The following is a 12,715-nucleotide window of genomic DNA, read 5'->3' as shown; positions in this document are numbered from 1 at the left end:
AACATATCGATAAAAACTGAAATGACGTATTGGCCCGAGAACACAGTTATTTCGTAGTGCATTTCTTTTAGACAATAAATTCAAATTAAAAAAATCGCACCTGCTCTATCTCAAAAAGATTTTTACAGTGTAGTGTTCTACTATTGATACAAATAATATCAAAATTATAGAAACTTCTACCAGCTCTAACTCAAAATATTGACAATTCTGTGTTAAGGGGGGCTAAAATTCAGTTTGACAGCTTCAGACATTCTAATGTTTGACCTTTTTTTAACTGAACCAAAGAACTACTTAACATAAAGATTCAGCACCCAAATTTTTTTAACATGTAATTTCATCCCCTTACTTAATATATCATGCATAAAACATCAAGAAATAAATTGGGAAAGTGTATCAAAAAAAAATGCAAGTTATACACTGTTCACACTAGGGACTATATTCGTAGACAACGAAAACGAAAACCAAAGGACGATAACTGTGTCCTTGGACGTATTGGATTTATCTTACCTTATTTAACATGTATCCTGTAAAAAACAAACAGTTGTGAATATGACTTGCTTGAAAATACGATGTACATAGCAATTGTTACCTTATGGAATATGTAATAGGTTACCATTTTACTTAATTATTTAATGTTTGAAGATTACTTTAATTACCTACATGTATATTACTATAATTATGTCATTAATAGGTGCAAATATGTAACCTGTAATATTTATGTAGAAAGAGGAAACGAAAGTTTATGATTTTAACAGCCTATTTTGTATTAAAAAAAAGTAAATCAGTGATGTCTCTTTTATTATTGACACAAAAGAGAGGCGAAGAATACCAAAGGGACATTCAAACTCACAATTCGAAAATAAACTGACAACGCCATGGCCAAAAAGAAAAAGACAAACAAACAAAAGTACACAAAACACAACATAGAAAACTAAAGACTGAGCAACACGAACCTCACCAAAAGCTGGGGCGATTTCATGTGCTTCGGAAGGGTAAGCAGATCCTGTTCCACATGTGGTATCCGTCGTGTTGCTCATATGTTCTACATGTTAACTACATTGGAAAGATTCGTTTATATTATAGATGTTTATTACGGATGTACATTTAGTTACAGCATTGCTGGTCAGTTTCCAAGCTTCTCTCTTAACTTACAATAACTCTGTTCTAGTCGGATACACATATTTGGAATACTTTCACACAAATATTCACCATTTCTTGTTAAGGGGTTATACATGTTTGGTTGCAATGACGCCAAATAAGCACGTAAATTTCAATTGAACAAACAACTAAAATTCCTTTCCTTTCATGTCTGACCTCGTAACAACAACTAAATCAAAATGATGATGTCATTCTAAAAAGTAAAATAACAAAATTACCGAACTCCGAGGAAAGTTCAAAATGGAAAGTCCGTAATCAAATGGCAAAACCAAAAGCTCAAACGTATCAAACGAATGGATAACAACTGTCATATTCCTGACTTGATACAGACATTTTCTTATGAAGAAAATGGTGGATTAAACCTGGTTTTATAGCTAGTTAAACCTCTCACTTGTATGACAGTCGCATAAAATTCCAAATGAATGAAGTAATGAACAGTTATAGATTGGTCAAGTATTGTTTGCTTAACGTCTAGTGTCAACTATTAAAGGTTATTGTTCTGAACTACCACTTTCCAAAGTCAGAAGCCTGTAATTCAGTGGTGGGAGGTATATTGTAACAGCCATTATTATGTACATCTCTGAGTATGTTCTAAGTATAGATATATCGAGAATTTTATCATGGTGTTCTTTACAAAGCGAAAGAAGCACGTCATATTAGAATATTTCATAAATCAGGCCGTTTGTTTACTCGTTTGCATTGTTTCATATTTTGTCATGTCATGGCCTTTTAAAGCTGACTGTAAGGTATGAGTTTTTCTCAATGTTGAAGGCCATACAGTGGCCTGTAGTCGCTTACATCCACTCCATTTGGACCCTGGTGGATAGTTGTCTCATTGGCAATAATACCACATCTTCATATTGTTATAAAACAACGTTAGACTAAATGGAAAAGTAGGCATATAAATTAAATTACATATCACCAATTATTTTTGACAATTTAATCATGGTATTTGTTAACATTAAATAAATACATATTAGATTAAAATAGGACGGAATATAAATCAAGTCAGTTCGGTAAAATTTATATCAGACAGCTTTGCATCACAGTTGATAGTCGGAATAATTTGTTTGCAATTGTTTTGATTTGGAATAAGAAGCGGAATACTAATGTATAAATACATTTATGTTTTGAATTAATCATATGGCATTGTTCTTTCAGAATAGAAAGATTTTTCTGACATCATTGTACTCCTGCGTCGACGACTTGTTCTTGGTCTGATGTCCTTAATTATTTCCTTGTTCCTTTGACATATTTCTTCTGTTAACCCCTTCACCTAAAACAACATAATGTCAGTTATTTACAATGAAATAAATCATTATAACGTGGGTACACATTTTTAAAAAGTACATCCTGTTTCTTCGTGTTTAAACGAAACGTGCGAATTGCGTACTTTGAAATATCTTCACATTTAAGAAACAAAAACCTTCCATTGACTCAATACCTATCCTTTATTATTTTCTCATATCTTTAAACAACATGTTACATTTCGAGGTAAACTATTTAATAAAATTGATTTAAACTGTACATTAGATTTAATACATCTGAATTTTTAGAAATGCTAGCAAAAATGCTAATATAAAAAGCATACGGTATAGTAAAAAAAACAAGAGCAAGATATACAATACACACTGGGGCATAGTCTGAAAAATGTCATTGGCATTTTTTGTACAAAATGTATTTATGATATGCTAGACATTTAGTTCCCTGATCAGATCACCGGTTGTGATTAGTGGATGAGGTGACAAAAACAGATGTAACAAAATCGTCAGGTTTTTTATGGTAAAAAATTTACAACTGAAATTAAAACAAGACATTACAGGTTAAAGACGTCAAAAATGGGAAGTTAACTAAAGGGACTATGAACAAAGCTCAATAAAGGATACACCTATCCCTTGCAAAGTCCATAATTTGCTAAGGGAATCCCCCAAATAAATGAGATTAAACCGAAGTAGGAGGTGCACAATAGCATTATATGGTAATGTTTGTGAAAATAGTTCACTAAATTGTAAAATGCGGTTTAGGAAGAGTTGCGGATACTAAAAAGATACACCAAAAAACAGCAACGGCAAAATCCATGCTTTGGTGAGGAAAATCCCAAATATGAGTTGGATCCAAAAGAAAAATAGGAGGTGCACAATTTCATAATGTCATGAATAATCCGTGAAAGTTTAATTGGAATCCACTCACTGGTTTAGAAGGATTTGCGGATGATGGATGCAATAATCTTTGTATGAAAGGGCAAATGCCTTGTTGTTGTATTGGAATACCCAGACATCAGTCTGATCAAAAAGTAAAACAGGAGTTGCACTCTGACATCATGTCATTGAGAATCCTTGAAAGTTCTTTGAAATCCATTAACTGGTTAGAAGGATGGTGGATGTCCCCCTCCCCCATATAATATGAAAGAGCAAAGTCCATGTTTTAGTATGGAAAACCCCTGAAATAATTCTGATCAAAACGTATAATAGAAGATGAACAAGTACATTACGTAATAAAGCTTATTTGAATGTTTCGTTGAAATTCGTTCTTCGGTTAAGAAGAAATTGGTACGACGGACGGACGAACGGACGGACACAATGTGTCCTCCGTCTTTCTCGCTAACTATCGTAGGCTAGCCGATGATAAAACATAAAAGTAGCATACCGATGTTAAGTTCTCTTTATAAGCCTTTGTATAAAACAGACAAAAATGGGAGTGAAACAACCTGAATTTCAAAAAAATCAAAATGGAGATATATTCAGGCGAGTCAACAACATGAGCATCTCTTGCTTTGAATATATCACCCGTCATACGATTCCAAAGTTATACAAAGAAGTAAGTACCAAAGTCGGATAACATGGCACGAATTCAGTAATAGTGTCAAGTTAACATGAATTAACATGTTGGATTTATGGCGGAGTTGAAATATATAATAACTGGATTGAGAAACTGTGAAATTGTAACGATTAACCAATTTTTGATATAAATTGACATGTAGGACTTTGCATGTATCACCCGTCATACGATTCCAAAGTTATACAAAGAAATAAGTACCAAAGTCGATAACATGGCACCAAATCAGAAATAGTGTCAAATTGATATAAATTGCCATGTGGGACTTTGCATATGTCACCCGTCATACGATTCCAACGTTATACAAAGAAGTAAGTACCAAAGTCGATAACATGGCACCAAATCAGAAATAGTGTCAAATTGATATAAATTGACAAGTTGGACTTTGTATATGTCACCCGTCATACGATTCCAACGTTATACAAAGAAGTAAGTACCAAAGTCGATAACATGGCACCAAATCAGAAATAGTGTCAAATTGATATAAATTGACATGTGGGACTTTGCATATATCACCCGTCATATGATTTCAAAGTTATACAAAGAAGTAAGTACCAAAGTCGATAACATGGCATCAAATCAGAAATAGTGTCAAGTTGACATGAATTAACATGTGGGATTTATGGCGGAGTTAAAATATGAAATAAGTGGATTGAGAAACTGTGACATTGTAGCGATTAACCAATTTCTGATGTCAACCGAAGAACTTGTGAAGTGATGATTTGAGTCATTCTTCAGCACAACTTTCAGGTGAAGTTTTTATAATTTAGATCTAAACCTCTGTCAGTGAATGATCGCTTAACTGATAACAAGAGGTAAACTATGTCTATTCCTTTTGATTTAAAACCAATTGCGAAATTCGATCGTTTCGTATTTGTCATTTTAAATGTAAAGAGAGGATCAAGAGCATATCACACTATAGATGCATTGGTAGAATCTGTTTTCATTTGAAAGGTCTCGAAAAATCAGGAAAAAGAAGAAATCCGTCGGGAAAAGTATTAAATGATAAACATTATAGTGCAAAATAAACGAAAACCTCTGTTGATATAAAACCGAAGACGTTAGGAATTTACAAATTTCATCATGGATCCCTTCGTTATATTTCCGATGTACATTAACATGACTTTTTGTTACAGCGTCGATAATTTTGAAAATAGACTATAACAATATTTTGTAAAATTAGCGGTTTAAAATCAATATTTTGTATAATTAGCGTTTTAAAATATATATTTTTTTTAACTTTGTGGAAGAAATCTAAATAAAAATGTCTAGCTAAGTACTCGAAAAATATATATAGTAATACAGTCTAGCTTGAAAACAAATATACAATTACTATGCATAAGAAACTCCAATTTTTCTCCATTTCAAAATTTCTTTTGTATACTCTCTGATCTACAATATCATTTAAAAGAAAACAAATTATTGTATTCAACTTATCCTAAATACAAAAAATAAAAATTCAAAATCTAATCCACATTAATATAAATGATAATAAAATCTTGAATGTTCGACAAACACATTAAAAGTTCATAATTTGAAGATTTTTTTTGAATATGTATTTTTGTCTTCTGAATAGAAATAAAAACGAATTTCTTTTCAGTTGTTATCTATAAAGCACCAAAAATTTCAAGAGTGAAAGCCGACATATGAATCTAATGTTGTGTTACCAAATATTTATTTTGACTGTAGGTACGTATATCTACAGTGTATATTATTACCGTACATGTACATGTACATGTACTTCACTTGTTTTATATCAACATATAGAAATATATAAAAACATTCATTGCCATTGCTGAGAATATATTTTTTTAAATCTTATACACTTTAAAGTGTATAATTTCCCCTCCATCTCCACAACAATAACATGTTTTGAACGTGTGTCATTGTATGATAGTAACGGTTACGAAACTTACCCAAACATAAAATGTAGCACCACCAGCACTGACCATTCTGACTTGGTCCAATGTAAAGTCTCGTATCAGATCTCGTGCACCAAGGGCAACGTCAACAGGAATATCGTCTATTGTAAGTTCTTGTATCTTTCTTTTAATTGCATCTTTTCCCATTTTCCCAAGGGCAATTTGGACGTTCCTCCATTCCTGTGATCATATATGATTATTTTTATAACACAAAATGGCGGAAGATATCAAAGGACATTCAAATTGAAAACTCACAAGTTGAAGAGAAACTTAAAACATATTTTACATTCATTTACTAAAAGTACACATTCATTTTGACATGATTCAATGAAGAGGGGCCTGATGGGTTATTTTCGTTCTTCGTGATCGGCGCATTTTCGCTATCGTGATCCGTTTTTCTACAGATTTTTTTTTTTTTTATATTTTCGTGATCCGTGATCTTGGAAATTTAATTTCTGTGAATCGTGATTGACAAAAAAATCAACTCGTGAATCGTGATGAGACCCCCCATAAGGCCCCTCAATGAAGGCCACGTTTGCATTTCATTTTCTGAACATAGAACAGATTGTGCGGAATTATAGTATTTTTACATATAAAAGAATTCTTCCAAAATATTATGATTTTATAAGAAACCTTTTATCTTTCAAAATTCTATGAACACATGAGGACACTTAATTAACATACATTTTTAAAAGCATAGATAATCAAAGTTTCAAAATTATATACTTTATCGTGACACTAGAGCTGTGGTCCCTTTAAACAAATTTGATCACAGCTACATGTAGTTCTTTTATTCCACGTAATATCTTCATTTTGTCTTGCTCTAGGGTTTAATATTTTTTGGGATTTTGTTTGCGTTTGAAATGTTTGGCTCTCTGCGTTCTCGATGAAGTTTTCACGCGCGAAAAAAATTGACATCTTCGATTTGAAAGTTTACTAGTTTGTTTTACTGATATTAAAATATGTTTTATGTATGCAACTACACAAAAGAGACAGCAACCGAACAGCACGCCAAAATAATAGAAATATGGATTTGGATGTTTTCTACTTTACTAAGCTCTATTTGATGAGAGCAAAGTAATTTATTTGCTCAGCTACAGTCAAACCTGCTTTACAGGTCAACCATATTAATCGATCCTGTCTTGTCAGGTCACATTTTTCTTCAGCTGTAGCAATACATTATATAAATAGCACATAGCTGGGAGGGTGATAGAGCAGATTGTTTTCCCGAGAAAACATTGTCAACTGAGGCGAAGCCGAGGTTGACAATGCTTTTTCGAGGGGTATCAATCTACTCTATCGCCGTCTCAGCTATGTGCTGTTTAATTTATTATACTGAATGTTCAATCATTATTGCATTTTAACGTCACATACACAACAACGTAACAATTATCAGAAAACCAACAGAAGTGAAGCAAGAAAATTTATCTTTCATTTTGACAATCTATGAAAAAGTTCTTATGAGGCCAAAACGTAGATCTTGAGCTCTGTCTTTAATTCATTCATGTGAATTCAATTCATTGTCCTTTAATTTATTCGATTTTTGATTGGTCTGCACGAGAGGGTGGCATTCAAAAAAATGACTCCCGTTGAGCCATGGGATAGAATAAATTATTCCCCTCGTATTATCCAATCAAATTCTGGCATTTTGACGTGAAGTATAATAAATATACATATAAATATGCATATTCAATTTCAACCCAGAGGTCACCTTTCTTAACAGGCAATGTTTACCTGGTACCGAGCGTGACCTTCATATGCAGGTCTGACTGTATCTTGTTTTTATTTATACATTACCTCGGTTTCCTCCTCCCAATGACCCAGTATTAACAAAGTAGCCATCATTACTCTATGTACTGCGGGTGGAGGATTTTGGTATCCTTTAATTTCTGCAATGGTCTTTTGGTCAAGGGAGAGAACTGCATGCATAAGTTTTGTTATATTTCTGAGTCTTTCCAGCATTGCTTTAGCTAACGCCATTTCTGTAGGTAGTCTCTTTTCATACGAACATCGTTTTGCTTTTGACATTGCTTCTTTAATCAAAGCCATATCTCTCACTTCAGTGGCCTCATTCAATTCTATGGTATAACGAGATGTCATTTTATTAGTAAGAACAATAGGATGATACACAAAGTATGAGTGTCACTGATTATATGAAATACCATTTTTGAAAATGATTTTGCTTTATTTGATATTTTTTTTAAGTTGGGTAACAAAGTTGAAAGTTCTAAATAACCAAAAACAAAATCCTATCTTGATATTGTATCACTTTAAAATGCAATCGCCCCATGGCAATGAGTTGAATGGCTCGTGTACAACTTAACGAAATATTGTCTCCAACCCTCAAACAGTATCATCAATATAAAGATCCTTAATACTTGTTTTTGAGATAGGAATTAAAATTATCAATTGTTTCTCTCGTATTAGTATGTTCTGTAACCTCGAACTAGTTGAAGGTTTCGGCTGACTACAGACATACATGTAAATAACACAAGTATCAATAATTCTCGGTAGCATAACAGGCTTCTACTATTGACGGTAGCATAACAGGCTTCTACTATTGACGCATCTGATGTGCATCGGATTGTCGGTTGAATCATTCCCACGTTATCGGTGACTTCGGTAATTTGACACCATGAGTGCTATATTGCTCAAATTTTATTTCAGCTGTTTATCTTGCAATTGTTTAGTACGTCAAAAACACTTTTAAATATACATGTAATAAACGATATCAAAAACTTAATCAAATGGAAACTATCTAATTTAACTATTGTCTATTTCAAAGCGTATAACCAGTTGATAATTAAAAAGGACAAAATTCATATAATACCTCTCCTTGTTTTCATAACACCTAATTCGATTTCTGCTGTTTCAATATCTTTTTGTGCTGTCGGAAGACCAAGGCTTTTTAAATCTTCTATTGCCATTTCAAGTTCAACATCATTCTGGTCATCAATAGATCGCTTTATTTTTTTTCTTAAGTCATTGGGAACATCTAAAAACAAAGGATAGAAAAATATTTTTGTCAGTTTCTTCAGGGGCGTAAGATCCGGAGTCAAGGGTGGCAGTTGTTCCTCCTCATACTTTAAAAACTGGGGGATGCAAACTTTTTTTTGGGGGGCTTGTCATTTTCAGATGCGCGTACTTATCAAAATCCCTAATTTCCCACTAAGTATGTTTCCGTTCTTTTGAGTTTTCTATATCAACCATGCAGTGGAAGTGCTCAGATAAAGAAACGCATTTTTGAAAACCAAACGCAAAATGGAAGATTGGGAACAATTACTAGTAATGTAGTTTAAACAGTAACACAATTCAATACGTACAGTTTCAGTACTAGTTATTATACTGGTAGACAAAAAAGGTTTTAAAATTGAATACATTTGTGCAAGCCATTTTGCTAACGTGATATGTTGGGCTCTTAGTGCTGTCAAAGTTGTATGTATTTGCTAACAAAGCTATACAATTCATAAAGAAATGATATTTTTTTTTTAGTTGTTCATACTTTTAGAACACTTTTGTCTTTAAAAAATTAAACATATTGAACAATTTAAATCTTGATTGTTGATTGTTGTTTGCTTAACATCCATTGACAAATATTTCATGTTTATGCAAGATCATAATAAATTGACAACGAACTTCCTCAATTGGTATATAAAAGGATTGGAAATTTAGACATGTTCAAAGGGTATTTTTTTCGTAATGAGAGCTTTGTACTCTACCTACATGAGCTTTCGGATTAAAGTCTTATATCCGAATGAACATGACTGCGTATAAATGCATCCCTCACAGCCATATGTATAGTACCCCTCTAAAGCATTGGTTTAACCATCCCTATAACAGCCATATGTACAGTACCCCTCTAAACCATTGGTTTAATTAAAGGAGTCTTCTGTTAAACTTCTGGGTGTATTTATGAAAAGCACCACATGGTCTCAAAACGTTCTTCAGTTTTTCCACTAATGTTTGTATGCGTGTTCCTGGATTTTTAGCCCATAAGAGGATAAAATGCATACTATCTTTTTTATATTACAATCTCCATGCTTGTTGTTATCTGTCATATGAGAAGAAGGTATTTTTCTTATTTATAATTGTAATAGCAATCATACCTTGACTAATAATAATTGGTTGTTTTGGGATACCGTGACTAATAATAATTGGTTGTTTTAGCATACCTTGACTAATAGAAATTGGTTGTTTTGTAGGTTCTGGTTCAGGTGGTGGTTTCTCTTCTTTCGGTTTCGGTTTTTGTTTTTTCTGTTTATAATTAACAACATATTCGTACATAACTTCATTTCCTTGGCCTCTGTTACCCATTAACCTCAGGCCATAATTTCCATTACCTGGGAATCGAATTTTATATGTGATTTTATTCCCATTAACCTCTTCGGAAATTAATCTTTTGGCCATTTCAGCATGTATCAAACTGCCTGATAAATTGAGCGATAAGTCAATGTCACCTATCTTCTGGAAAGCTATTTCTAGTTCTTCCTCTCCAGTTTCTATGTACCCTGATTCATGGGTTAATGCTTTAAGTCCCATAGCACGGAATGCCTCTTTTTCTCCAAGGCATTCCGAGAAATTCCTTGGGAAAGGAGTATTGTCTTGCTTTTGATTTGAAGTAATTAAATAATTGCAAACGTTTTTCGGCTCCCTATCTCCTTCTTCGTTTGCGTACACTTTAAATGCATATTCCCCCTTCTTTGGTGTCGTCAAGTTGAATATTATGTCTCCATTTTCCACTCTATGAACAATGTGGTCTGAAACTTCTTCAGGTGTGCTACCACCACGGATTAACTGTCCTTTTATATCCATTTTATTCCAATCCTGTCCATTTACTGTACTGAATTTGATTTCTAACTTTCCATCATTCGCGGGAAGAATTTCCCCACCAAAATGACTCATAGGTGCCATTCCACATTCCACTGCAGCACGTCCAGGACCCCAACCAATCACAGGACATTCTGGGAAAGCATCAACATCTGTGGCAGTACTTCCAGTGAAATCAAATTTATAGACTGCTACCCAGTCGTAATCATAACCAGGTTCGTTTATTGTTACATCCTTTCCTACCAGTTCGAATCGAAATATGTCTTTCACAGGAGATCGTACTCGAATGTGTAAGATGTCGGGTTTCTTTCTTTGTAAAAAGACATACCGATCATACCTGCAAGTAAATAGTTGATGATAACCAAGAAATAAATTGTTTGTTTTGATAACAATTATGTGATTTGAAACATAATCCTTAATTAGATGCAATAGCCTCTTACTTGTGAAATCTTTATTGCAATTCAAAATAAACCCGAAACTATTGCAAGTACGTTAATCTTATTATCATATTCTTGCTAAAATTGCACTTTATTTATATTAGTCATCAAGATACATATCTATAATGTGTGTTGCCTTGTCTAAGAATACCTCTAACCCACAACCTTGACGAATAACTAGCTATATCTAACAGCAATTTAATAATTTGTACCATACACAAAATAACTGGTATGTATTGTAGCTAAATAAGCTGTAATATTTTTTGTTTTGAATCATTATTTTATGTTGTATAGTGTGTTTTATATGTAAATTTTTATTTTCTGATGTATAAAATGCGAGCACACTAAAATATTGTATCAAAGCCCATGTTTTGTTTTAACCATTTGAACTCAGACATTCATGTTGGTTATATCATAACTGAATCTTGTTCGAATGATTGCGAATAATTTCAGCGGCAATACTATCGAATCGGATATCTTTATTTGTTGCCAGGACGTTCATTTTATTAGTAATTGGTTTCTTTTTTCTCAACTTATAAATTATTGAATGGTTATACGTAAACTAACTAGTCGTACTTTTTAAAACACAATTTCACTAAAAATTTAGATAAACTTTTTTACTGCATATCTGAGATTAAGAAGAGGGCGGATCTAGACCAATATCTGTACGTACAAATTATATCACCGATAAAAAAGGAGACAGACCAATAAGCATTAAATAGGACATATAAATTAAACATTCGAAAAAACTGCAGAAATTGCAAATTTTAAAGACGTTTAAGCATACATGTAGCATATATACAGTTTCAGCTTATTTTAATAGAACAAAAGAGTTAAATGTTTGGTGTTTATTTAAAAAAACAACATGCAAGTAAAATATTGAATGTCTTCGTGTTCTCTACTTTGTAAACGTGTATATGTGTAAGTAAAATTAATGTTAGTTTTTTATAAGTGACAAAGATTAATGCCGAAAAACACGAGAGCTATTTCGTAAACAATTAGTATGCCTTAAGTACCAATCTGCATAAGAATCAGGCAGTGGTGAAAACATGACAAACAAAAACCCACTCAGCTTTACATTAATTTAAGTTCAGAATGTATAATGGTGCATGCATATACCATTCCTTTCCTTTCCCTGTTCTAGTAATTCAAGATATAATTTGGTTGAAATGTACTAGAAATTAACAAATAAGGGGAGATAACTCCGTAATTTGCTATCATTCTAACCAAAAGTTATTTAGATATTTCTCGAATTACCAGACACGCAGAAACGAAAGACCTACCATGTCTGGTAATTCGAGAAATATCTAACTCAGGATGAGGGTACCTTCATAATAGGGTGGTTAGGTCGGTGGGTTTTTTGGGGCCATGTTTTGAATTTTTTCTTAATTGCCTATTCTTACAAAGACTGGCACTTAAAACATTCCGTTATTTTCTCATTATGTATTATCCTGAGGTTATCAAAGAATTTTATGAAATGGTTTCAAGGTAATTCCCTTGAGTATTGACTTGAAAAATTTGTATAGGTAAACAGTT

General features: G+C 32.8%; 1 protein-coding gene across 6 annotated transcripts in view; it reads right to left on the bottom strand.

The window, feature by feature from the left end:
* Positions 1-2,083: 2,083 nt before the first annotated feature.
* Positions 2,084-12,715, bottom strand: part of LOC127719797 (uncharacterized) — a 31,594-nt gene continuing 20,962 nt past the window's right edge. For all 6 annotated transcript variants that reach the window (XM_052226069.1, XM_052226070.1, XM_052226072.1 and 3 more), the window contains 5 exons: positions 10,088-11,079; positions 8,746-8,910; positions 7,713-7,993; positions 5,910-6,095; positions 2,084-2,434 (listed from right to left, as the gene is read on the bottom strand). In XM_052226069.1, the coding sequence (XP_052082029.1) occupies positions 2,294-2,434; positions 5,910-6,095; positions 7,713-7,993; positions 8,746-8,910; positions 10,088-11,079 (1,765 nt within the window). In that variant the 3' untranslated portion in view covers positions 2,084-2,293. The remainder of the gene's footprint in view (positions 2,435-5,909; positions 6,096-7,712; positions 7,994-8,745; positions 8,911-10,087; positions 11,080-12,715) is intronic.

Source organism: Mytilus californianus, unplaced genomic scaffold (assembly GCF_021869535.1).
Source record: "Mytilus californianus isolate M0D057914Y unplaced genomic scaffold, xbMytCali1.0.p SCAF_11, whole genome shotgun sequence".
NCBI lineage: Eukaryota > Metazoa > Mollusca > Bivalvia > Mytilida > Mytilidae > Mytilus > Mytilus californianus.
Note: the sequence above shows the minus strand (reverse complement) of the source record. Positions and strands in the feature narration are given on the sequence as shown.